This window comes from Sus scrofa, chromosome 5 (assembly GCF_000003025.6).
Source record: "Sus scrofa isolate TJ Tabasco breed Duroc chromosome 5, Sscrofa11.1, whole genome shotgun sequence".
Classification (NCBI taxonomy): Eukaryota; Metazoa; Chordata; class Mammalia; order Artiodactyla; family Suidae; genus Sus; species Sus scrofa.
Genome location: NC_010447.5, coordinates 53616147 through 53641119, shown reverse-complemented (window position 1 = coordinate 53641119; position 24973 = coordinate 53616147). Strand labels below are relative to the sequence as shown.

The 24973-nt window shown below is 36.0% G+C and overlaps 1 protein-coding gene across 2 annotated transcripts in view; it reads left to right on the top strand.

Annotated features, from left to right (window-relative positions):
- AEBP2 (AE binding protein 2) overlaps positions 1 to 23758 on the top strand; it is a 74126-nt gene extending 50368 nt beyond the window's left edge. For both annotated transcript variants that reach the window (XM_003126446.5, XM_021092257.1), the window contains exons 4-9: positions 3302 to 3488; positions 7873 to 7997; positions 15607 to 15674; positions 17740 to 17853; positions 20400 to 20426; positions 21000 to 23758. In XM_003126446.5, the coding sequence (XP_003126494.3) occupies positions 3302 to 3488; positions 7873 to 7997; positions 15607 to 15674; positions 17740 to 17853; positions 20400 to 20426; positions 21000 to 21045 (567 nt within the window). In that variant the 3' untranslated portion in view covers positions 21046 to 23758. The remainder of the gene's footprint in view (positions 1 to 3301; positions 3489 to 7872; positions 7998 to 15606; positions 15675 to 17739; positions 17854 to 20399; positions 20427 to 20999) is intronic.

Here is a 24973-nt window from a genome sequence, read left to right as displayed (position 1 = left end):
TTTCATTAAAGGTACTCTTTTCACTCATTCTAAATTCTCATTGTACTTTTTCTGTTTTTTCTTTTTTAGATTTGTTTTTTGTTCTTGATTGATAAAATCAAAGATAAAAACAATTTTCTGTTCGAATTCTCATTATTGATTTTGCTTCCTGAGCATTGAATCCTTGCTGATTAAAATAAACTTGTAATATTTACTTTCTCAGTTCTGTGTATTGCCAGGGCATATTCTTTACAGTTTTGAAGGAACAGGACAGAAATGAATCTGTTAGCCTCCTGGGACCTTTGTAATTATGGATAATCCTGGATGGATTCATATCACAAACTCTGTTTGTATTTAAACCTGGGAACTTGGATCCGAACTGTTACTGGCATTGCTGCCTTAATTGTAGTAGCAGTTCTAAAATTTGAACTGGAGTGTCTCAACATACTTGAATAACCAGTATCAAACTGGGAATCCAGGGGCAAAGACTATTTTACTTATTTTGTATTCCCTGAATTATCTGGCACATGGGCCACAAAAGATGCTTTAAAGTATTTAGAGTAGGTATTAGGAAATACAGGGCTGATACTTTCTAAAACTGAGAAGTAAGAAAAAATATGTATTGCATGGCTTAGTCTGTGGTATACTGTATCATAGAAATGTGTGTGAACCAAATTTGTCATTTAAAATTTTCTAGTGCTACGTTACAATAATTGAAGCAAGTGGAAATAATTTAAATAATAATTTGACTTAACACATTATGTTATTTCACCATCTAATCAATATACAGAATGATGTTTTGCTTTTTTTTGATGCTAAATCTTCCAAATTTGGTGTGTATTTTATACTTAAGAACATTTTCCAGTTTGAACCAGCCATATTTTTTGAGTGCTCAGTAGCTACACATGTCTTAATGGCTAAAATGTATACAGTGAAACAATAACCCATTAAGGTAATTTTGCTTTTCACTCTTAATTCAGGTGCTAACTGCATCATCTGTATTTATTTTATTTTTTAACCTTTAAAAAATTGATGTATAGTTAATTTATAATATTGTGTTAGCTTCAGGTATACAGCGAAGAGATTCACTTCATATGTATTTGTATATATATAAATATATATAATATATATATTCTTTTTCAGATCCTTTTCTATTATAGGTTATTACAAGACATTGAATATAGTTTCCTGTGCTATACAGTAGGCCCTTGTTGTTTATCTATATTATACATAGTAGTGTATATATGGTAATTGCAAATTCATAACTCTCCCCCCTCCCTCATTGTCATCTTTATTTAGATTTCACAAAATTTGCAGTTGGAGAAGTAGATTCACAGACTCAGATTATTCCAAACATATTTAAAAGTTTTTCAGCAGATAAATTGTTTATCAGGTTTTAAATTTAAATTTAATATGGTTGCTAAGGAAGTTTAAATAAAAACCACAGTGAAATAGCACTTCATATTCATGAGGATGGCTTTAATAAAATAAACAGAAAATAGCAAGTCTGGGTAGGGATGTGGAACTTCCTCGTATAACCTCTTATGTTGTTATATAGTATTGTGAATATGCCAAATGCCACTGAATTGTGCACTTAGATGTTAAACGTCTCATGATCAGAATCTGTAGCTGAACATTCTTGATGTAGGCTGAGGACCACACTATTGATAGGGTTGTTGTAAGAATTAAATGAATTATAAGCACTGGTTAGGACTTATTGCTTCTTTTCAAGGTTCCCATAGCACTCTGTGCCTTACCCCTGACTATAGGGCTTTGAAGTTGTTCCTTTCCATGCATATCTTGCTGATCATATGTAAGCTCTTTCAGGGCCAGAACTGTATCTTATTCATCCTTACACTTTTAGCATTTAGTGTAATATTGGACATAAAATAGTTAAGTCTATGAACTAAGATCTTGAGTTATTCCTCTCCCTCTCACTTAATGTGCACCTTAGAATGGGTAAAGATTTTTGTTAGTAATGCTGAATACAGTCCATGACATGTCTTTTGAATAGTGAAATAAGGAGAATAATACTAATAGCACTGTATAAGGATCTTGCTGTGAAATGTTTTCAGGCAGTATTGATTTTATCAGAATCTCTAAGCTAATATATTTAGAAACATTTATGAGTTGGGATAAGCTGTCTAGTAATACTCTGAAAGTATGAGCATGTCCTTGAAGGAAGGAAGATGAGCTCTCTTTCACATGGGCAGACTTAGACTTTATGAATAAAGCCATGGTCTCTACTAACAGGGTTGTATTGTGTTTGTAGAAGTTTGAAATAGTAGAGGTACCTAGGTTGAAATAAAGAGCCTGGAAGCATATGGATTTTTTTTGTGTGGTATAATCAAGAAAAATATGATTAAGTTAAACCACCTGGGAATAATGTGATTGATTTATTTGGTGGCAGGCAGATATGACAGATATGCATGCCTGGAGTTAGGTTGTCAAGCCAGGAACTAAGCAACTTGGATAAGTTACTAATTGAAAAGCCACTAGCAATCCAGTGCTGGATTTTGCTGTTTGGGGATCATTTTGGAAAATAGTGTTGGTTTTAATTAGTAACAGTCATTTGTTGGAAGATCTGCAAATATTATTTTCCTAAGATCTAACTAGACACAGACTTGTATTGTGACTCATTTGAGCATTGTGATTTTAGTGATATCCAAACATTCTGCACCCGTTGTTGAAATAGCAGATCTGACAGTTGACTTTCATAGTTAAGTTAAACCTTCTGTTTTCTCAATCTTGGCAGTACAGAAGGCTGAAGAGACTGTATTTAATGGAACTTATAGAGGGTTCCATAAGATTAAACCTGAACATAAGTTTTCTGAGACTAGACCCAGTAGTTTAAAAATCAGTATTATTGTATTTCTTTCCTATCTATTACAATAGCCAACAGTAGGGAGCTTGCTGAAGGTTTTAAAGTAGCATATGTCCTAAGATAAAAATGACTTTAAAAATCCAGGAATCCAGGTAATTGTTCGATTACATAATTTTTTGATCTAAAAACAGCTTATTGCTCCTCTTATATTTTTCTGGAAAGAAGAGCCCACTATTTTGTCTCGCATATAGTGGGAAAAGCAGTAAATTGGGGAGTCATGAAAATTTCTAGTCTGCCACTGCTTAATGTGAGTTATTTTGTCCAACTTACAAAATGAAAAGGTTGCTCCAGTCCCTCAGATTCTTTCTGGAATTAGTTCTGTAGTGTTACTGATAATACACTATTTATTTATTTCTGATAATACAAAATATTTACTCATTTGTATTTATACTTGTGTCCTATACAGAATCCCTGACATTCTTTTTTATTTTTATTTAGTGTGTTGTTGGTGGCTGCAATGCCAGCTTTGCTTCTCAGGGAGGGCTAGCTCGCCATGTACCCACACACTTCAGTCAGCAGAACTCCTCAAAAGTTTCTAGCCAGCCAAAGGCCAAAGAAGAATCTCCTTCTAAAGCTGGAATGAACAAAAGGAGGAAATTAAAGAACAAAAGACGACGCTCATTACGTAAGTGTTTCACTGAAAATCATTATGTATTAGATGGCTGTTGTTTATATCTTGGGCTTTGGCTCATTCAGTTTTTACCATTCTTGAACTCTGCTTATCTATTTTTATTTTATTTTATTTTTTTTATTTTAGGGCTGCACCCTCGGCTTGTGGAAGGTCCTAGGCTGGGTTGATGGCCATAGCAACGCTAGATCTGAACCGCGTTTGTGACCTACACCACAGCTCATGGCAATGCTGGACCCTTAACCCACTGAGCAAGGCTAGGGATCGAATTCTCATCCTTATGGTTACTGGTTGGGTTCTTTACCGCTGAGCCACAACGGGAACTCCTGCTTATCTATTTTTGTTACCAGTAATGAACAGTAGGATCTTGGTCCATCAGTGTGAGTATTCAGTGATGTATGTCTTAACTGTAGTAGCTAAGGGAATGTAAGTATATGTGACCTTAGAATACAAGCTCTGTATAGAATTAGATTTTTGAGGGCTACTTCGATTCTTTTCTAAATTAAGACAGTTTGAATTAAGAGACTGTTGTTGTGTCCATCAAGATTTTATTTAGTAAAAGAAAAAATAATGGGCATGTATGTATGTATGTATGTATTTTTGGCCATAGTCATGCAGTGGCTTGATGGGGGATCTCAGTTCCCAGACCAGTAATTGAACTGCAGCTGTGGAAGTACTGAATCCTAACCACTAGACCACCAGGGAACTCCCCCAAATTTTTATAAAATTTGAACATGTTAAAAATTCAAGTAAAAGTGAAGTAACCTATCTGCTCCAAAGTGGTATATGTGAATAGCGAGACTGTGTATAGTTTGTGTCTCAGTGCTTAACAGTCTGATGTGACTCATGTGTACAGTGGTTATGTGCTTAATTACCAGACTGTGAGCTGTATCCTCAGCATTTAGGAGAGAACATTATTAGATTATTGTATACGTTTGAGCCACAGAAAAATAAGAGTCTCTATTTTTATGGTTTTCAAAGGGTTTTGATTGTATAGCTTATTAACTTAAGAAATGATTGAGTATCCAGCCCTAACTTGTGTATTTATATAGTGTATACACCTAGCCCTGCTAATGAATATTATAATTACCAAGAAGAAATATTGAAAAACCTCAATATGAAAACAGCAAAAACAGAACTTGATTTTATTTTCTTCCCTACCTTAATGGATCATGACCCACGCCACTTTGGAGACTGTTCTAGTTCAGTATCCTTTTTTCCCCCTTTTTTGTCTTTTTTAGGGCCACATCCATGGCATATGGAAGTTCTAGGCTAGGGGTCACATCAGAGCTACAGCTCCTGGCCTACACCACAGCCACAGCAGCACTGGATCTGAGCCACATCTGTGACCTACACTGCAGCTTACGTCAATGCTGGATCCTTAACACACTGACCCATGAGGATCGAACGTGCATCCTAATGGATACTAGTTGGGTTTGTTTCCACTGAGCCACAACTAAACTCCCTAGTTAAGTATTCTTTTTTTTTTTTTTTTTTTTTGTCTTTATAGGGCCATACCCGGGGCATATGGAGGTTCCCAGGATAGCATTCAATTCAGAGCTGTAGCTCCTGGCCTGTACCACAGCTGCAGCAATGCCATATCCAAGCCGAATTTGTGACCTACACCACAGATCATGATTCTTAACCTGAGCAAGGCCAGGGATTGAATCTGTGTCCTCATGGATTCTTAAGATTTGTTTCTGCTGAGCCACTTTGGGAACTCCCCCTAGTTCAGTATTCTTGATATGGACATAACTTGAGGTTAAGGTCTGAATGCATACAATCTGAATTTGAGGGTCTCTTTTATTATTCTTAATTTAATTCAATTGATGACTTCTTTCTGAGTGAGGAGTAGTAGATTTGAATGATATAGAGGGGTGAGTTATTGTTACGTTCTCTGAGTGCTTATCCTTTTCAGGAGAAAGCATATTTGGGAGTATGGAGAAAGTACACCTTTTTTTCCTCATTAGCAACAGATCAAATAGTAAGGGGATTGTTTCTCATGAGTTTTTCTCTCCCATAAATGTCATTTTTTCTTTTTTTTCCTTACTGATACTCCCTTGTTGTTACGTTGTTAGTCTTGTGGGTTCTGTTAATTTATTACTAGCTGGTGTTTTGCTTATTTCCTTTTGAGGAAAGATCTAATGAGAAAAAAAAATACCAAGGTTGTGTCATTGAGTGTGCTAACTGGTATATTTGTATAGATGTACTGAGAGCTCCATGAATAGTGGAGGTAAATCCACTCCACTACATTAGTAGTCAGAATAGTATGATAAGTCAGCATACATGTAACTCAGAATATGCTGTACCAGCAAATCAAGCTGTTTCTTTTATTGTCAATAATATTTAATTACAGATGATCTTGAAAATAGTACATGTATTAGAAAGCTCCATAATTATAAAATACTAAATTTATTTTCCTTTATTAGGAATAAAAACTACAATTTATAATACTACTAGTGGGATGAAAATAGAAATTAAAATGTTTTTATCAAATCATCAGTGTATAACTTTGTTACTGATCACAATGAAAGGTTGCTTATTCTTGGTTTGTGAATTTCTTATTTTTTATTTTTATTTATTTTTTTGCTTTTTAGGACCACACCTGTGACATATGGAAGTTCCAGGCTAGGGATTGAATTGAAACTATAGCTCCCAGCCTACACCAGAGCCACAGCAATGAGGGATTCCCGACCCACTGGACGGATCGAGGCCAGGAATTGAACTCTCATCCTCCTGGATACTAGTAGGATTCATTTCTGCTGTGCCACAACAGGAATTCCCTGAATTTCTTATTTTAAACAATGGCATAACCTTATTAATATAAACTACACTATGACTTAGGGCATTTTTCATATGCATTTATTTTACTCACTCATAATCTATAGCTGTTGTATTTCCATTTCACAAATAAGGAAACAGGCTAATAAGTAAAGCACATTGCCCAAAGTCATGGCTGACGGTGGAATTTGGAGTTAGAAAAATTTTGGCAGACTCATTGGCATTCAAGAGTGTATTTATGGTTTTCTTAGGTTGTTAGAAGATTATTTAGAATCAAGAAAATGCTTGTCAAAAAAAAAATAATATTACCACTTGTCAAATTTGGAAAAAAAAATTTTTGGGTCTTTTTTTAGGTCTATACCTACGGCATATGGAGGTTCCCAGGCTAGGGATTGAATCCAATCTGTAGCTGCCAGCCTGTGTCACAGCCACAGCAGTCAGGATCTGAGCCGCATCTGTAATGTACACCACAGCTCAACGACAACGCCAGATCCTTAATTCCCTGAGCAAGGCCAGGGATTGAACCCTGGATACTAGTTGGTTTGTTAAGTAACCACTGAGCCATGATGGGAACTCTCTGGACAATTTTTGATTATGTATTAATGTATATTATTCTTGAGGTGTATTTTGTATGTTTGGCCTAGGTGAATGAGATCTCAGTAGTGCACTTTGGAGATGTTTATCAGATTGTTGAAAATGTAGGACTGGTACTCAGAAAGAGATGCCGGAATAAAATGTAAAATTACGTGAAAAAGGTAGTAGCTGAAATGTAGAATCATGCAGTCAGTGGTTAGAACCTCACATACCAAGGGGCAAAATTAACCCACATTTACTCATTAGCTGGGAGTTCTGCTTTTGTACATCCTAATCTTGTCAGCCAGATGATATGTTTAGAAAGCAAAGAAAATCTTGGATTTAAACACTAGATTGAGGAGCTCCTGCAGTGGTGCAACAGATTGGCTCAGCGGCGTCTTTGGAGTGCTGGGATGCAGGTTTGGTCCCTGGCCTGGCACAGTGGGTTAAGGATCCGGCATTGCAGCAGCTGCGGCTTAGGTCTTGACTGCAGCTCGGTTGTGATTCCTGGCCCAGGAATTCCATACCCTGTGGGGCAGCCCAAATGAAAAGAAAAAGAAGAGAAAAGAAAAAAAAACAGAGTTCCCGTCGTAGCTCAGCAGAAATGAATCTGACCAGCATCCATGAGATGCAGGTTCAATCCCTGGCCTTACTCAGTGGGTTAAGGATCTGGTGTTGCTGTGAGCTGTGGTGTAGGTTGCAGCCACAGCTTGGATCTGATGTTGCTGTGGCTGTGGTGTAGGCATAGGGCCGATTGGACCCCTAGCCTGGGAACATCCATATGCCATGGGTGAGACCCTAAAAAGATAAAAAATAAATGAATAAATAAATAAATAATAAAATATTGAAAATTAAAATTAAAATATTGAATATTAAAATTTGAAAAAAAATAGTAAATTGATACTTGTTCAACAGGCAAGTCTTTTTTACTTATCACACATTTTTATGGAAAATGAACTATTAATATGGCTGTTTGGCAGACTGTCATATTTTTCTAAACATTTACCTCTTTTGTATTGACTTTTAGCACGGCCACATGATTTCTTCGATGCACAAACACTGGATGCGATAAGACATCGAGCCATATGCTTTAACCTCTCAGCTCATATAGAAAGTTTAGGGAAGGGACACAGTGTTGTTTTTCATAGTACTGTAAGTATTTGATTTTTTTCCCCAAATATTTCCCACAATTTAACATTTTAATGATAAAGTTGAAATTTTTAGCCTTTAATTTGAGCTATTTAGGAGTAGTGGGGTGGCATTTGGACTATTAGGCATCTGAAGATCAGACACTGACTGGAAGTAAACTAGGTATCTTTTCTTACCTCTGGTTTCATTATGTGTAAAATTAGAACATTAGACCTCTTTATTACTTTATCATCTATGTCATTTTATTATTAAAATTTTTATTAAAGTATAGGTGATTTATAATGTGCCAATTTCTACTGTATTGTAAAGTGACTCCATCATACATATATATGCATTCTTTTTTATGTTCTTTTCCATCATGGTTAATCGCAGGAGATTGGATATAGTTCCCTGTGCTATACAGTAGAGCCTTGTTGTTTATCCATTCTATTTTTTTAATTTAATTTTATTTTTTTTGTCTTTTTTGCCATTTCTTGGGCTGCTCTTGTGGCATATGGAGGTTCCCAGGCTAGAGGTCCATTTGGAGCTGTAGCCGCCTGGCCTGTGCCAGAGCCACAGCAGCGAAGGATCCGAACTGTGTCTGCGACCTACACCACAGCTGTGACCCACACCACAGCTCACGGCAACTCTGGATCCTTAACTCACTGAGCAAGGCCAGGGATCGAACCTGAAACCTCATGGTTCCTAGTCGGATTCCTTAACCACTGAGCCAGGATGGGAACTCCCAATCCATTCTAAATGTAATAGTTTGCATCTACCAACCCCAAACTCCCAGTCCATCCCTCTCCCTCCCAACTCTCCCTTGGCAACCACAATCTGTTCTCTATATATCTGTGTGTCTGTTTCTGTTTTGTAGATAGGTTCATTTGTGCCCTATTTTAGATTCTACATATAAGTGATATCATATGGTATTTGTCTTTCTCTTTCTAACTTCACTTAGTATGAGAATCTGTATTTGCACTCATGTTGCTGCAAATGGCATTATTTTAGTTTTTTTCATTTTAAAAAATTTCATTAACTATAGTTCATTTATAAGATTGTGGTATTTTCTGCTGTACAGTTGAATGATTCATTTATATATATGCATACATACATTTTCTTTCAGATTCTTTTTCCACATAGATCATCACAGAACATTGGGTAGAGTTCTCTGCGTTTATATAGCAGGTCCCCACTGGCCAGTCCTTCCATCTATACCTCAGTGTGCATATGGCAATCCCAAATCCCCAGTCCATCTTTCTCCCTGCAACCTGTCCCCTTTGGTAAACATAAGTTTTTCAGAGTTCGTGAGTCTTTTTTTTGTTCTGCAAATAAGTTGATTTGTGTCCTTTTTTAGATTCCACATATAAGTGATATCACATGGTATTTGTCTTTATCTCTCTGACTGACTTTGCTTCATATGAGAATCTCTCATTGCAGCCATGTTGCTGCAAATGTCATTATTTTGTTCTTTTTTTAAATTAAAAACACCTTTTTTTTTTGTCTTTTTGGGGCCGCACCTATGGCATATGGAACTTCCCAGGCTAGGGGTCCAATCGGAGCTGCAGCTGCTGGCCTTCGCCACAGCCACAGCAACTCGGGATCAGAGCCACATCTTCAACCTACACCACAGCTTATGGTAATACCAGATCCTTAACACACTGAGATAGGTCAGGGATTGAACCTGCGTCCTCATGGATAATAGATGGGTTTGTTACTGCTCAGCCACGACAGGAACACTGTTTTGTTCTTTTTCTTAGTTGTGTAGCACTCTGTTTTGTATATGAAACGCATCTTCTTAATCCATTCATCTGATGATGGACATTTGGGTTGTTCCATGTCTTCGCTATTGTGAATATTGCTGCAGTGAACATAGGGCTCTGTGTATATTTATCTTTTTAGGGTTGCACCTGTGGCATATGGAAGTTCCCAGGTTAGGGGTTGAATCGGAGCTGTAACTGCTGGCCTTACACCACAGCTCACAGCAATACCAGATCCTTAAACCACTGAGCGAGGCCAGGGATTGAACCTCTGTTCTCATGGGTACTAGTCAAGTTTGTTGCCACTGAACCACAAAGGGAACTCTGAGGTGCATCTTTAGGGTGAAAGTTTTGTCCGGATATATCCCCAGGAGTGAGATTGCTGGATCATATGTATGGTAGTTCTATGTTTAGTTTTCTGAGGAACCTCTGTGGTTGCCCTAATTTACATTCCCACAAACAGTGTAAGAGGGTTCCCCTTTCTCTACACCCTCTTCAGCATTTATTGGCCTCACCTGAACCAAATTTTCTTCTTCTTCTTTTTCTGTGTTTTTTTTTTTTTTTTTTTTTTTTTGTATAGGGTTGCACCCATGGCATAAGGAAGCTCCCAGGCTAGGGGTCGAATTGGAGCTACAGCTGTTGGCCTACTCCACAGCTCACGGCAATGCCAGATCCTTAACCCACTGAGCGGGGTCAGGATCCAACCTGAATCCTCATGGATACTAGTCGGGTTTGTAAACTGCTGAGCCGCATCAGGAACTCCTATTGTTTGTAGACTTTTTAATGATGTCTGTGCTGGCTCATGTAAGGTGGTACTTGTGCCTCCTGGATTTGAGTGAGTGATTCCTTCCTCATGTTAGGGAAGTTTTTGGTTCTTATCTCTTCACATATTTTCTCTGTCCCTTTCTCTGTTTCTTCTCCTTTTGACACCCCTATAATATGGATGTTGGTGCATTTAAAGTTTTCTCAGAGTTCTCTTCCACTGTCTTCATTTCTTCTCAGTTTTTTCTCCCTCGTTTCTGTTCCATGTCAGTGATTTCCACTTGTCTGTCCTCCACCTCGCTTATTCCTTCTTGTGCCTCCTGTATTCTACTATTGCTTGCTTCAAGTGAATTTTTTATTTCAGTTATTGTATTTTGCATCTCTCCTTGCTTAATACTTAAATCTCAGTGTTTCTTGTACTTTATCAATTTTTGCTTCCAGTTTATTTCTAAGTGTATTTATTATCTTTACTATATTAGTCTAAAATCTTTTTCATGGAGTTTGGTAAATCTCCAGATAACTAAGCTGTTTTTCTAGGTTTTTCTCTTGTTCCTTTATCTGAGTCATAGTTCTCCTACTTTTCATTTTGTATGGATTTTTAGTGTGGTCTCCTTTTTGCTTCTGACACCTGACCCCCTTGTGGCTAATGTTGGTATCAGTATTATTTTTTAAGTTGAAATATAACATTTGTTATCCAAATTTACATTTATATAATTGTTTATAGGATATATAATTTTTTTCTTTTTTTGTTCTCTTTGTCTTTTTGGAGCCGCACCGCGGGATATGGAGATTCCCAGAATGGCTAGGGGTCAAATGGGAGCTACAGCTGCTGGCCTACACCACAGCCACAGCAACGCCAGATCTGTAACCCACTGAGCAAGGCCAGGGATTGAACCTGCAACCTCATGGTTCTCGGTTGGACTTGTTTCCATTGCGCCACGACTGGAACTCCAAGGATATAGAAAATTTTAATCACTATAAGTTGAAATACACTGAGGATTGATTGTAGTAATAAAAAAATTTCATGATAATTTGTTTTAAATATCTTATTGAGTAGGAGTTCCCGTCGTGGCGCAGTGGTTAACGAATCCGACTAGGAACTAGGAACTATGAGGTTGCGGGTTCGGTCCCTGCCCTTGCTCAGTGGGTTAACGATCCGGCGTTGCCGTGAGCTGTGGTGTAGGTTGCAGACATGGCTCGGATCCCGCGTTGCTGTGGCTCTGGTGTAGGCTGGTGGCTACAGCTCCGATTGGATCCCTAGCCTGGGAACCTCCATATGCCGCGGGAGCGGCCCAAGAAATAGCAAAAAAAAAAAAAAAAAAATCTTATTGAGTAAAGCATGTCAAGTACAAAATTATTTAATTTTTTTATCTACGAGTATTTTTAAAAATGGAAGTATATTTGATTCACAGTGTTGTATTAGTTTTAGGTATACAGCAAAGTGATTATATTCCATCATAAGTTATTACAAGATATTGAGTATAATTACCTGTGCTGTACAGTATATCCTTGTTTCTTATCTTTTTTTTGTATGGTAGTTTTTATCTGTTAATTGCGTAATTTCAGTTTGTTCCTCTTCCCCTCCTTCTCCCCCTTGGTAACCATAAGTTTGTTTTCTGTTGTAATTGGTTCTTTTTTTTTAAAGATCAGTAAGATGTGGTCACCAGACCCAGAATGTAGCATTAAGGCTAATCAGTTCATTCCGTTAAATACTGAGCTTCTACATGTGCCAGATACTAGTGATACAATAGTGAACAAAAGAGGCTGAAACAAAACAAAGCAAAAAAACATGCCTATACTACAGTGGAAGAAACATGATAAACAAGAGAAATTTGTTAAAATTTAAAACTAAATGAAGGGAGAATGAGCATCATAGCCAGAGGGAAAATAAAGCATAAAATCCTGAAGTGGGAATACACCAAATATGTTTGAAAAACAGTGAGGAGGCCAGTGTGGATGGAGGAAATGAGTGAGCAGAAAGCATAGGAATTGTCGGAAGTAACAGGAAGAATCTTCTTGGACTGAAACCTTAGCTTTTTAGACTGTGTGTATCAGGAAGCCATTGGAGGAGTATAAAACTATCACAATTATGATAAAGAATGTTCCTGTCACTCAGAACTTTTCTGGTGTAGCTTTGTATTTCATTTCTGCCTCTACCCTCTGCCCTGACTAATCTCTTTCCTCTCATGCAGGTTTTAATGTGCTCACTTTGGCTTCTGTATTGACAATAGATCAGGATGAGGGGGAGGGGGAATCAGTCTTTTCAGTGTATCTCAGGTGAATAAAGACCAGAATGGTTGTAGTGGAGATACTAAGGAGGTTTAGATTCTGGCTCTTTTGAAAGCAGTATTGATGAGAATTGTGGGTATATGATAACAAGAGGAAAGGATGGCTCTAGTGTCTTTGGCTTGAGTAACTAGCCAAAAGGATGGAGTTGCCATTTAATAGAGGCTGTGAGTAGGTTGGGGGGTGGTATCAGGAGCTGTGATTTCAGCACTTTCTGTGGAACATGTTGTGGCTTCTGTGTAGGCAGATTCATGTAAGAGTTTGAGCTCAGAGGAGGGCTATGGTTACAGATAAGAGTATGGACCTTTCTGGCATATTAAAAGATAGCAGACTGGATGCAATCACATAGGAAGTAAATATTAAATAGAAAATAGAAGAAATCGAAGGACTGAGGTTTGGGGCTCATCAACATTTAACAATTTAAAGGGCTATAAATCAGATGAAATAATGGTCTAGTAATGAACAAGTATCTCTAGGTATTAGGCAGTAGAGGTGATGACAATAAATAAGGTTGTGTTTAAAACAGGAAGCATCAGGAGTTCCCTTTGTGGCTCAGCAGTTAACGAACCATGACTAGGATCCATGAGGATGCAGGTTTGATCCCTGGCCTCGCTCAGTGGGTTAATGATCTGGTGTTGCTGTGAGCTGTGGTGTAGGTCTCAGACATGGTTTGGATCCTGCATTGCTGTGGCTGTGGCGTAGGCCGGCAGCTGTAGCTCTGATTTAACCCCTAGCCTGGGAACTTCCATATGCTGCAGGTCCGGCCTTAAAAAGCAAAAGTGAAAAAACAAAATCAGTGAGGCATCTGCTTACACATGCTTTCATTAGAGCAGCTCCTTGTGATGAAATTCTTAGATTAACAATGGGAAGAGTAAGATCATTAAAAAAAATGTGGGAGCTCCCTGGTGCCTTAGTGGCTTAAGGATCCAGCTGTCAATGCTGTCGCTTGGGTCACTGGTGTGGCAAGGGTTCAATCCCTGGCCCAGGAACTTCTTCATGTCTTGGGTACGGCCAACAACAACAACAGTAACAATAAAATTAAAATGTGATGATATTAGGAGTCTGGAAGAAAAATTTTTAATTACTCAGAATTAAAATAGTCTGTGAAGATGAAAGTAAGTTTTCTAGCTTTAGAAAAAATCTGAGAAGATTTAAGAACATGATTGGTATCTATGTTTGTCATAAACTTAAAGAACCAAATATTGAGTGATTTGCATCCCCAAGTGACATTGGGGAAGTAGAGCTACCTTGATTGAGGAAAAGTCACAGAGGTGTAGTATAATCTGGAGGAATTGGAAGGAAGAAACATCCATAAGGGGAAAAGGCCTTCCTTGGAAGCCGTAGAAAGTAGAAGAGCTGGGTGAGGAGGTTCTCCAGAGCTCCATGACTATGACCAGAAAGGTTTGTGATGTAAGCAGTTTGTGTTAAAATCACTTCTGTTAATAGTCAGTACTAAGTTTCCTAGTTGTCAAATTAACTTGTATAGGAAGTAAATTATATTTATTATTATAGTGAGAAATATTGCAGAAAAATATATATGTGAAATACTGTGCTGTGAAGTTTGCCTGTTTTGTCTTAATTCTTTAATTAAAATATTTTCTTTTGCACCTTCTCCAGAAGAGGTCAGCAGAATCCTAGTTACCAGTCAGTTGTCTTGTGTTTGGTTGCTTTGCATTATTTTTATGTTATTTCTTTGTAGAGGTATTTTCTTTTATCATTTTTAGATCTGTCTTTGGGCTTTTTAATTAATCCCATTACCAGGTATAGAATTTGAGAACAGGTATAGTGTTGTGTTTTTTTTTTTTTTTTTTAATTAGTGTTGTGTCAATTTCTGCTGTACAGGAACGTGATCCAGTCATACATGTATATACATTCTTTTTTTCGTACTATTTTCCATCATGTTCCATCCCAAGAGATTGAATATGGTTCCCTGTGCTATGTGTAGTATGACCTCATTTTTAAACAGTGGGGCTAGAAAGTATTTTATTTTTGTATGATGTGCTATTTTTTACCATTTTGGTCCCTTTTCTTAAAAAAAAAAACAAAACAAAACATGAGTTTTCAGACAGAGCACTATAAACCAGCTATAATGGAAAAAATAAAAACAAAAAATCATGAGTTTTCAGAATCTGGTAATGAATGATGAGCATATTGTTTTTCCTATACTTACATGGGTCTTTGTGTTCTGGTGATCCACATTTTTTTTTTAAAAAAGGCTTAAAATGTATTTTAATAAGTTCATGTTGCATTACTTCTCCTTTTCTCAGAAAAACTCCAAAGATTATTAGGGAGTTTAACTTAGATTCCTTAAAATCAAATCTAAACACTGATTGGCTAACATTTCATTTAAAATTCCAAGCCAAAAAAATCCTAAGCAAACATCAGATACCTAATCTGGTCGTAAAAAGGAGACTCCCTTTCCAGCATTATTTTTTCTTCACTATTCATTTCCTCTTACCAGGCAATATGGATTCTTGGTTGGCAATCTGGCTGAACTATAGACTTAAAATAGTAGAGAGTAAAATAAATAGTATTTTCAATCTCATTTTTAAATAGTATTTTCAGTCTCTTAGCAACAGTTATTTGGTTTTAATATTTGCATGTACAAAACTTCCTCAATTCCATTTTTCTCTTTCCTTTGGTGAAAATATATGATGAAAAGTGAAATTGCTACAAACCAGGGCAGAACAAGATGTTGTGGTGGTAATATCTAGTACATTACATGTACACCTAAAAGTTTTTGATCAGGACCATAGTGTTTTTTAAATCATATTAAAATGATGTTTTACAAACCATTTTTATGATTTATTTTATATCGTTACTAGGTAATAGCTAAGAGAAAAGAGGATTCTGGAAAGATAAAACTTTTGCTTCATTGGATGCCTGAAGACATGTAAGTGTTTGGAATACTACATAATTAATACGCTGATGTCTTATTTTTTTTATTAAAATCTTATACTGAAAAATTACTTAAATTATTAGACTCAAATAAAAATGACAGAAATGAAATAATAAAACGTTCTGAAGCTGTCAGCATTAAATAATCTGTAAAAGCTCTTCAAGAGTACCTGGCTCAAGGTATAGCTTTAAAACTGAGCTTTTGAATAATTTTTTTCTCTCTCTTTTTTATTACTCAAATGAATTTATCACATCTGTAGTTGTATAATGATCATAGCAATCTAATTTCACAGGATTTCCATCCCACAGGGCAAGCACATCCCCCCATCCCCTGAACTGTCTCCTCTAGAGACCATAAGTTTTTCAGTGTCTGTGAGTCAGCATCTGTTCTGCCAAGAAGTTCAGTTTGTCCTTTTTTCAGATTCCACATGTCAGTGAAAGCATTTGATGTTGGTGTCTCATTGTATGGCTGACTTCACTTAGCATGATAATTTCTAGGTCCATCTGTGTTGCTAAAAATGCTGGTATTTCATTCCTTTTAATGGCTGAGTAATATTCCATTGTGCATATGTACCACATTAGAAGTGATTTTTAATATAAGTTGTTAACAGACTTTTTTTTAGTTCTTACGGCTGCACCTGCAGCACATGGAGGTTCCCAGGCTAGGGGTTGAATCAGAGCCACAGCTGCCGGCCTACACTACAACCATAGCAACATGGGATCCAAGCCATGTCTGGGGCCTACACCACAGCTCACAGCAACACTGGGTTCTTAGCCCATTGAGCAAGGCCAGGGATTAAACCAACATCCTCATGGACACTAGTTGGGTTTGTAACCTGCTGAGCCACAGTGGGCACTCCTATATACTTTTCTTATTTATTTTCTTATTTATTTATTTATTTTGGCATATGGAATGCTAGGGATCAGATCTGAGCTGCATCTGTGACCTATTGCATCTGTGACCTGTGGCACAATTGCAGCATTGCTGTATCCTTAACCTACTATGCTGGGCCAGGGATCAAACCTGCATCCTAGTACTGCAGAGATGCTGCTGATCCTATTGTGCCACAGCGGGAACTCCATAAAGTTATTAAATGAGCTCTGAACATTATGCTTGATCTTAGCTGAAAGGCTGAGAAGCAGTGACCTTTGAGCATTAAAGGTACCCATTTTTCTCTACTGTAAAATTACTTTTTTACAAACTATGCAGAATGTTACGAGTTTTGATGGGCATTGCCTTCCTGAAAGTTTGTCCCAGCTCCTGATTACCTACTACATTAGCTTATTTCTCTGACTTATTGTCAACACTGGTTCTTGGCATTCTTACATTGTGCTTTTCTTTGATTATGAGTAAGATAATTGTTAAACTCTTCACATTTTTGGTGAATTAATCATTTGTGTCTTTTGTCTCCCCTGTTCCTTTTTCCCTAATGATAGAGTTCACTTGTTTCATACTGATTTGTAAGAACTCTTTTTATATTAAGGTTATGAACAGTTCCTTAAAAAAAATACTTTATTCAGTGTCTGTAGTCTTAGTATTTTGGAAATCGATCAATCCAAATATCAAAATGCTTTTATTTTAGTTTCCTCTCACATGTTGTCATAGCAGTGAAATCTCTGGATCCTTAACGTACTGAGCTACCAGGGAACTCCATTTCTTAAAAGTCAAATTTAATTTGGTGGGATTTTAACTTCTTATTTCTTCAAAAGAAACTAGGTGTCAGATTTCCATTAAGTCAAGCTCAGGTGTAATTTCACTTGGCGAGCTAAAATACAGGCACTGTAAGTTTGGTGTGGCTGATCCATCAAAAATTCTTAATTCATTTCCAGATTTATGCCTAAAATTTTACCTTGCCATTTTTTTTTTTTGGCTGAGCCTCTGTGTCCCACTGCTTAGATCACTCAGTTTCCTTGGCATCTGAGAAGCTTGTTAACCTAGGTGACCTAGTCAGGCCAGCAGAAAAGCCTTGGTAAAGTGAAGGGTAAATTTCAAATTAATGTTATTTCGTACATGACTCATTTTTTTAATTCATAGTTTGCCTAATTTTTTTAATTCATAGTTTGCCTGACGTGTGGGTGAATGAAAGTGAACGACATCAATTAAAAACTAAAGTAGTTCATTTATCAAAGCTTCCCAAAGATACTGCCTTGCTTTTGGACCCAAACATATACAGGTAATTTAATTCTTGATTTAATGTTCTACTCTTTGAATTGTAATCTTTAATCTCCTTAAATTTTGAATGTAAAGTTAGGACTTATTTTTAAGTACTAAATTTTGGTAGCAAGCATTTGCTCTTTGAAGCTTTGTATGTGGAAATTAGACCACAATAATTTAGAAATTGTAGACTCAACTCTAGAAAGGTAATATTTCGATAAAGTTTAAATACCAGGTTAATCCCAGCTTTACCTTAAGTAGCTTAGATTGTGATATACATGGTAATTTGAAAGTAAGTGCCATTTATTTTAAGTATGTAGTTCTTTTTGTAATATCAGACATAAAGACCTGGGAATATATTGCATGTGCCCTCAATACCATTAATGGTTGAATTATTACTTGTTAGTTCACATTTCTAACTATGTTCTGATCTGACCTTTGTTTTAGTGTGCGTGCATGTGAAGGTATGGGGGGGTAGGAGAGTCCAGCATTTCTGGCTGTGCGCTGAGTCACTGTGCTAGGTGCTTTACATGTACTTCATCCTCACAGCAGTCCTATGAAGTAGGTATTCCTGTGTCTTTTCTACAGAGTGGAATCTGGGGAAGATGTTGAACAGCTTGCCCAAGGTTACACAACTAGCAAATGACTCCCTCTGTCCAAATGACATATAGGAGGGTGATTTTAAAATGTGAACGAGTTCCCTTGTGGCTCAGCAGATTAAGGATCTGGCATTATCACTGCTGTGGCACTGGTTACTACAGTGGCTCAGGTTCGAGCCCTAGCCTAGGAACTTCCACGTGCCATGGGTGTGGCCAAAAAAGAAAGTGAAAATCCTTAAAAGGCATTCTTAATGTGTGGACTTTGTATATTTTAAAAAGAAATTCTAGTTTAATGTATATTTTGTATAGGAATGGATTGAATAAGATAACATAATTGATAATCCCAAATGCGAATTTTAGCTATCATAAAGATACTGTTTCTTATGCCAAATTTTGAAACGATTTTAATACTTTGAAGGTTCTGTTCATTCCATGATTCAACTTTTTGGAATGTTATTCAGCATGATGAAATGCCTGTCATTTGAGACATCTGAGAATGAAATTCTAACATAATTAGCCTTGCCATGTGGAAGCATTGAGACTTCAGTTTTCTCTACCCCAAATTTTTAAAGATCTTTTGGCAAAGGTACTAAATATAATGAAAACATGTTTTTTTTTTGTAGCATGAGCTAGGTTATCAAGAAGTGAATTAGCAGAGAGAACAGTGAAATGACCTCAAAGAAGACTGAGGAACATCCATTGCCAAAAATATGAGAAAGTTGGGAGTTCCCTCATGGTCTAGTGGTTAGGACTTGGTGCTTTCACTCTGAGGCCTGGTTCAACCCCTGGTCTTGGAACTGTGATCCTGTATCAAGCTGCTGGCATGTTCTTCCCCCTGCCAATGAGAAAAGTTATGATGTAGTTTTCTCTTTGTAAAGAAAAATAATTGAATATTGATTTACTGGTACCTAATTTAGGGTACCAGTGTTTCTGCTTATTTCTGCTTATTCTTTGAAGGGAGTAATTAAAATTAGCATTCCAAAAGAGTGGTGTTTTGGGAGAGCCACCCTGCTATTAGGACTGGTAGTAAACATCCCTTAGGCAGTGAGTTGACAAAAGGCCATGAATCTTAATTATAAGATTAACTTGTGTTTTTTCTCTGCATTTCTACTTCCCAGTCTCTAAAGGTTTTCCTTTTTCACAGAATCAGCTTATTTTTGCTATCCTTGTGCTATATAGAAAGCATTTGAATATTACGGAAAGCAACAACCTCCCGCCAAAAAAAAAAAAAAAAAAAAAAATTTCTCAGCCTCAGAACTGATGTCCAGAAGTACATAGAAATTGCATTGCCTGTTCTCAGTGTAATTCTGTAATTCTTTCTGATTTCTTGGGTAATGAAGATGTTCTTAAGGCATAGTAGGTACTTTTGTGGAGTTAATTTTCTTTAGCTGTAAATCTCCCTGCACCCCATCTTAACATTTAATCTTGAGTCTTCTACTATTCCAGGAGTTAGAATCGAGTCTACCCTAAAGTGGTACAGAGTCATGGAATCCCCTCCATTTGCCATGGTGTAACATTTTAACAATGCCTGGATTTTGATTGGGAAAACTTGTGAAATCCAGAGGGGAAAAAGCAGTTATTCTAACTTGTTTTCAAGAGAAATAACTTGTGGCTTTTGCACATCTTAGGATGAAAGCATGGCAAACCTTCCATAAATGTATTAACTTCAAAATTAGAGTAAAAAACTGAATTATTTGAGATTTTAACATTAGTTTAAAAGTTCTAGTTGGTTAAAATATGTTTTAATCATGAGATTCTTTTTTTTGTAAATACATGATCTATATAAAAATTTATTAAAAAGTGATAAATATTATATAACTAAATTTATATTCATGTGAATGCTTTAAAAATGGGTTTTAATGATGATCAGTGATTGCCTATTTCTTAAACATTTGTATTTTTGAAGCACTTAAATGTGTTTTTCATTCAGCTGAATAAAAGAATATTCCTTTTTCTCTTTTTCTAGAACAATGCCGCAGAAGAGGTTGAAGAGGTAAAAAATAAATAAATACATAAAAAGCAAACAAGCGGGGACACCTGCAGTCTTAGTCACTGACAATGGGTTTAGTAAAAGTTGCACATTAGAATCAACCCCTTTCCTTTTTTTTTCTCTTAAATTCAGTATTTAGAATAATATTTATGCTTAGTGTAAACATTCTGTGAATGAAGTAGGCTCTTCTGTGGAATATATTAATATATTACTGTATATCCACATTTTCATGGAATGGTACTGTGGGAGACTGAGCAAACACTCTTCTGGCAACTTAGTGGAACAGCTTCTTAAAGGCTTTGCATGCTTGCTGCTTTAAGCTGCTTTTTTTTTTTTTTTTTTTTTTTTAAATATAAAACCCTTTAGTGATTACAGTAGTTTATATTGGAAAGAAAAACAATTACAAAATGTGCCCTTACAAATACCAAAAGCACTGTAAGGATATTTGTCTTGACAGTGTCTATTGATTTGAAGTCGTATTAGGAAATATTTAGACAATGAAAATTATCAAGACATAATTTACCTTTCAATTATGATAAATAGATGTGATTGGTTGCCATTTGTGTTCTTTTGCAGAACTCTGATAAGAAAAGTGTTCAATTTGTATTTAAGCAAACAGTGAACGACATTTGCAATCAACTAAAAATTCGTCTATCGAATTAGGGCTGAAAATTTCTGTTAAAGAGTGTTGCAGTATGTCTGGTGGCTCCCTTTTCAGGACTAGGGTTTTCTCATGGAGTACAGTATGTTAATATTTACCTATATAACTAATCTGTTAACGGTTTTTGAAAAACCTATATTTCAAATTACTTGAGTAGTCCTCGTATTTTAATTTTAACCTAAATAAGCCTCTGATTTTTTTTTTTTTTTCTGAGGAAAGCATTTGGTTTATGAGTTATTTTTCTTAAGGAAAGAAAAATTGTATTTTTTTTTAAAGTATCTTCAAACTGAATCCTTTATGCACCAAAGTTGGTTTTGAAAAGCAAAATAAAATCACTTTCTTGCTTGGTGAGCAAGAAGCCATATGGATTTTTTTTAACTTACAGAAATGGAAATATGTGTAACTTGTTAGTATTGTATCAAACAAATGTTGCATAGAGATAATAGAACATTGCCTGTAAATAATTCAGCAGATTTGTAATATATTTTTATATTATGAAATGTTCTGTAGATGTTTTTCTAGAGGCATGAAAGTTAAATGTATATATTATGGGTAGAAATAATATTGAAGGATATTGTAATTCACTAGTGCTGCCAGAGGAATTGTTAATAAAGCACCTTCTTTAACAATAAATGTCTTTTGCAGACTTAAGGGACTATGTACTACTGTTAATATCTATAAGAACAAAACACATTGAACATCCTTCCAGAAAGTCTTTGAGGGAGGACCTATACCCATAATAGAATTATGGCACTCATTTCTGACAGTGACCGTGAAATCAATTATTTCCTTACTGTTGGAAGGACATATTGTAAAGTATGTGGTTATATGCAGTCAAACTGCAGAAAATACTCCTAATTGAGGAGTTTTCACTTTACTACAGTGATATAAAAACCAGCAGTTTTTACATTAAAATTTTTTAAAGAGAATAGACAAAAATATAGAATTAATAAGCCTTTGGTTCCAAAATGGGAAAGGTTCCATGACACATAAATCATTTCTCATTTACTTTAAAAAATTAAAAAAATAATAAAAATTATGGGAGACTTTATTCGTTAACAATGGGGTAAAGAGCTATGTACATGAAATGAGTCATATAAAATTAAATGAAGTGCAAATAAAAGCACTGCTACTATGAGACATTCTGGAATGGTTGTTTAATAAGGGTATTATTCATATGATCTGTAGCAAATGTGATTTTATTTTTAAAAAGAAAAGAAAAGCAGTGTGTTTTCTTACTATTTTTTGTTTTCTTTTGCTTAAGCACTTCATCAGTTGCTTTATTCTGTATCTACAAAGTAATCTGCAAATCTCCTTTGTTCTTTTAAGATTTGATTTGTTATAAAACTGCCAAATAGAAGTGTTCCAGATATATAGTTTGTACCTGTATTTTTTATTTTATTGCCTCATGTTCTTGTAAGTCATTCTTAATTGACGGATGATTGTAGACCTTGCCTGAGTATTTTTTCTAATAAAACAAAGCAAATCACACTTAGCTTCCAAATTGTAACAATTCAATGCAATTTTAAAACGACATCTGAAATTTATATCTGATATTTTCTTCAGGAGCACAGCAAATAAATTAGTTTTCTCATTCTGTAGAAATACTTAGATATCAAAACCAAATTTCATGGTTATTGATTAGCCTCTGAGTACCCAGTCATTCATGATGCTCTTGCTGCTTAGCTAACTTTGTTCTGATACTTTTTGCCACCAAAAATAACTGTGGAATTAAGATGAAGTAGTTTTATTACTTAATGTACACACATACGCACATATGCAATTATGATTGGGAAGTAAGTGTGAAAATTTTAATTTGTAATGTTTCATCTGGTGATCACTATCCATCTATATTCTTCCTACCCCTGTTGTTCACCCTACCATATGACATGCTTGTAATATGGCACCTGAAATAATTAAGAATCCATTGTCTTTAAGCAGCAGGCAAACTGCAGCCCACGAGCATACCAGTTCATTTACCTGTGACTGCTTTCCCTTGTAATGGATAGTTGAATAGTGACACTTTATTGCCTGCAATATTTATTGCCTAAAATACTTACCATCTGACTTCTTAAGGAAAAATTTGCCAATCCCTGGATATAGTTGATAATGTTTTTGGAAAAATAAACCTAGACTGCACAACTCTTTTTTTAACATGACAGTGTTATTTTGGTAATAAGCCAGCACATACAAGTTTCAGTGAAGTTGTTTAGTATATGTTAGAGTAAATATTGCCATTATTAGGTACATGCAACAAATGTTTTTTTTAAAACCTTTACATTGAATTTCTTAATAGTTATTAACATTTCACCATTTGTGTTTTTGTATTTTGTTTTACTAAATAGAACTAAATGAGATTTTGTAAATCAGATCATGTTTAAACCATAAGGCACATCTGCTCTATCTAGAAGAATCTTGGAAGTGGAAAATATTGTAAAATTTAAAGTTGTTTATTTTTCTAATAAACTTTTTCATATATAAATCTTCCCTAAAGTGGACACACATTACCTCTGAATTTCATATGAAAGGAAATTAAGATGGACAGTAATCGTCTCTTCATGCATATTTTAAGATTGTTTTACTGTCATTGAAAGAGCATTGATAATCATGTCAGTAAACTTTTGTGAAACTTTTTTCCCTTTCACACCTTAATAAAATGTTTTATATATGCACGTACTCTTAAAAGGATAGAATTTGCCACAGTTATTAAGAAATCTTTTATTGTTTGCCGTTTGAATTCTTTTTAATATATTCTCATTAATAGAAGTGTTAGATATTTATGTAAAATATAAAAATGGGAAAATATGGTTGAAGTTTTAAAAATAGTTTATGGGGGAGTTCCCTTGTGGCTCAGTGAGTAAGGATCCAGTGTTGTCACTGCTGTGGCGAGGGTTCAATGCCTGGCCCCAGAACTTCTACATGTCATGGGCGGGGCAAAAAACCTCAATGATTAGTGTGGCTTTCTATATGGTCACAACCTTTTTTTTTGTTTGTTTTTAATTCTTTGGTGCCTCTACATAAGTTCTCTAAAAGACAAAGAGAAATTCTTAGGTGGATTCTCAAAATGAAAAATCGATATATTTATCTGTATAACAAAGCATAGGATTACATACGTACAGGGAGATGCTAATATAGTCTTCATGAAAAAGGGAGTTATTTATGTCATTTGAATGTTTTGGGGGTTTTTTGGTGAGATGTGGCATATTGGGGCTTTCATTGAAAAGTATTCTTCAGAGTTCCCATCGTGGCGCAGTGGAAACGAATCTGACTAGGAACCATGAGGTGGCGGGTTCGATCCCTGGCCTTGCTCAGTGGGTTAAGGATCTGGCGTTGCCTCGAGCTGTGGTGTAGGTCACAGATGCAGGTCGGATCTGGCATTGCTATAGCTCTGGTTAGGGTGGCAGCAACAGCTCCAATTAGACCCCTAGCCTGGGAACCTTCATATGCCGAGGGTGCAGCCCTAAAAAGACAAAAAAGAAAAGTATTTTTCTATTCTAAAAAATGTAGAAAATATTTCTTAAAAGATAGGATTTCTAAGGAAAATGTCTTACGTGTTTTTCTTTTTTAATTCTTAATGAACCTGACCTAGTGGAGATTGCTTTACAGTTCCAACACTGTAGTTTTAATATACATTAAGGTCTAGGAGTTTCTGTTGTGCAGCAGAAATGAATCCATGAGGTTGTGGGTTTGATCGCTGGCCTTGCTCAGTGGGTTAAGTATCTGGTGTTGCCGTGAGCTGTGGTGTAGCTCACAGACTCGGGATCGGATCCTGCATTGCTGTGGCTGTGGTGTAGGCCAGCAGCTGTAGCTCCGATTTGACCCCTAGCCTGGGAACCTCCATATGTCGCAGGTGCAGCCCTAAAAAAAAAGCAAAAAAATAAAAAAAGGC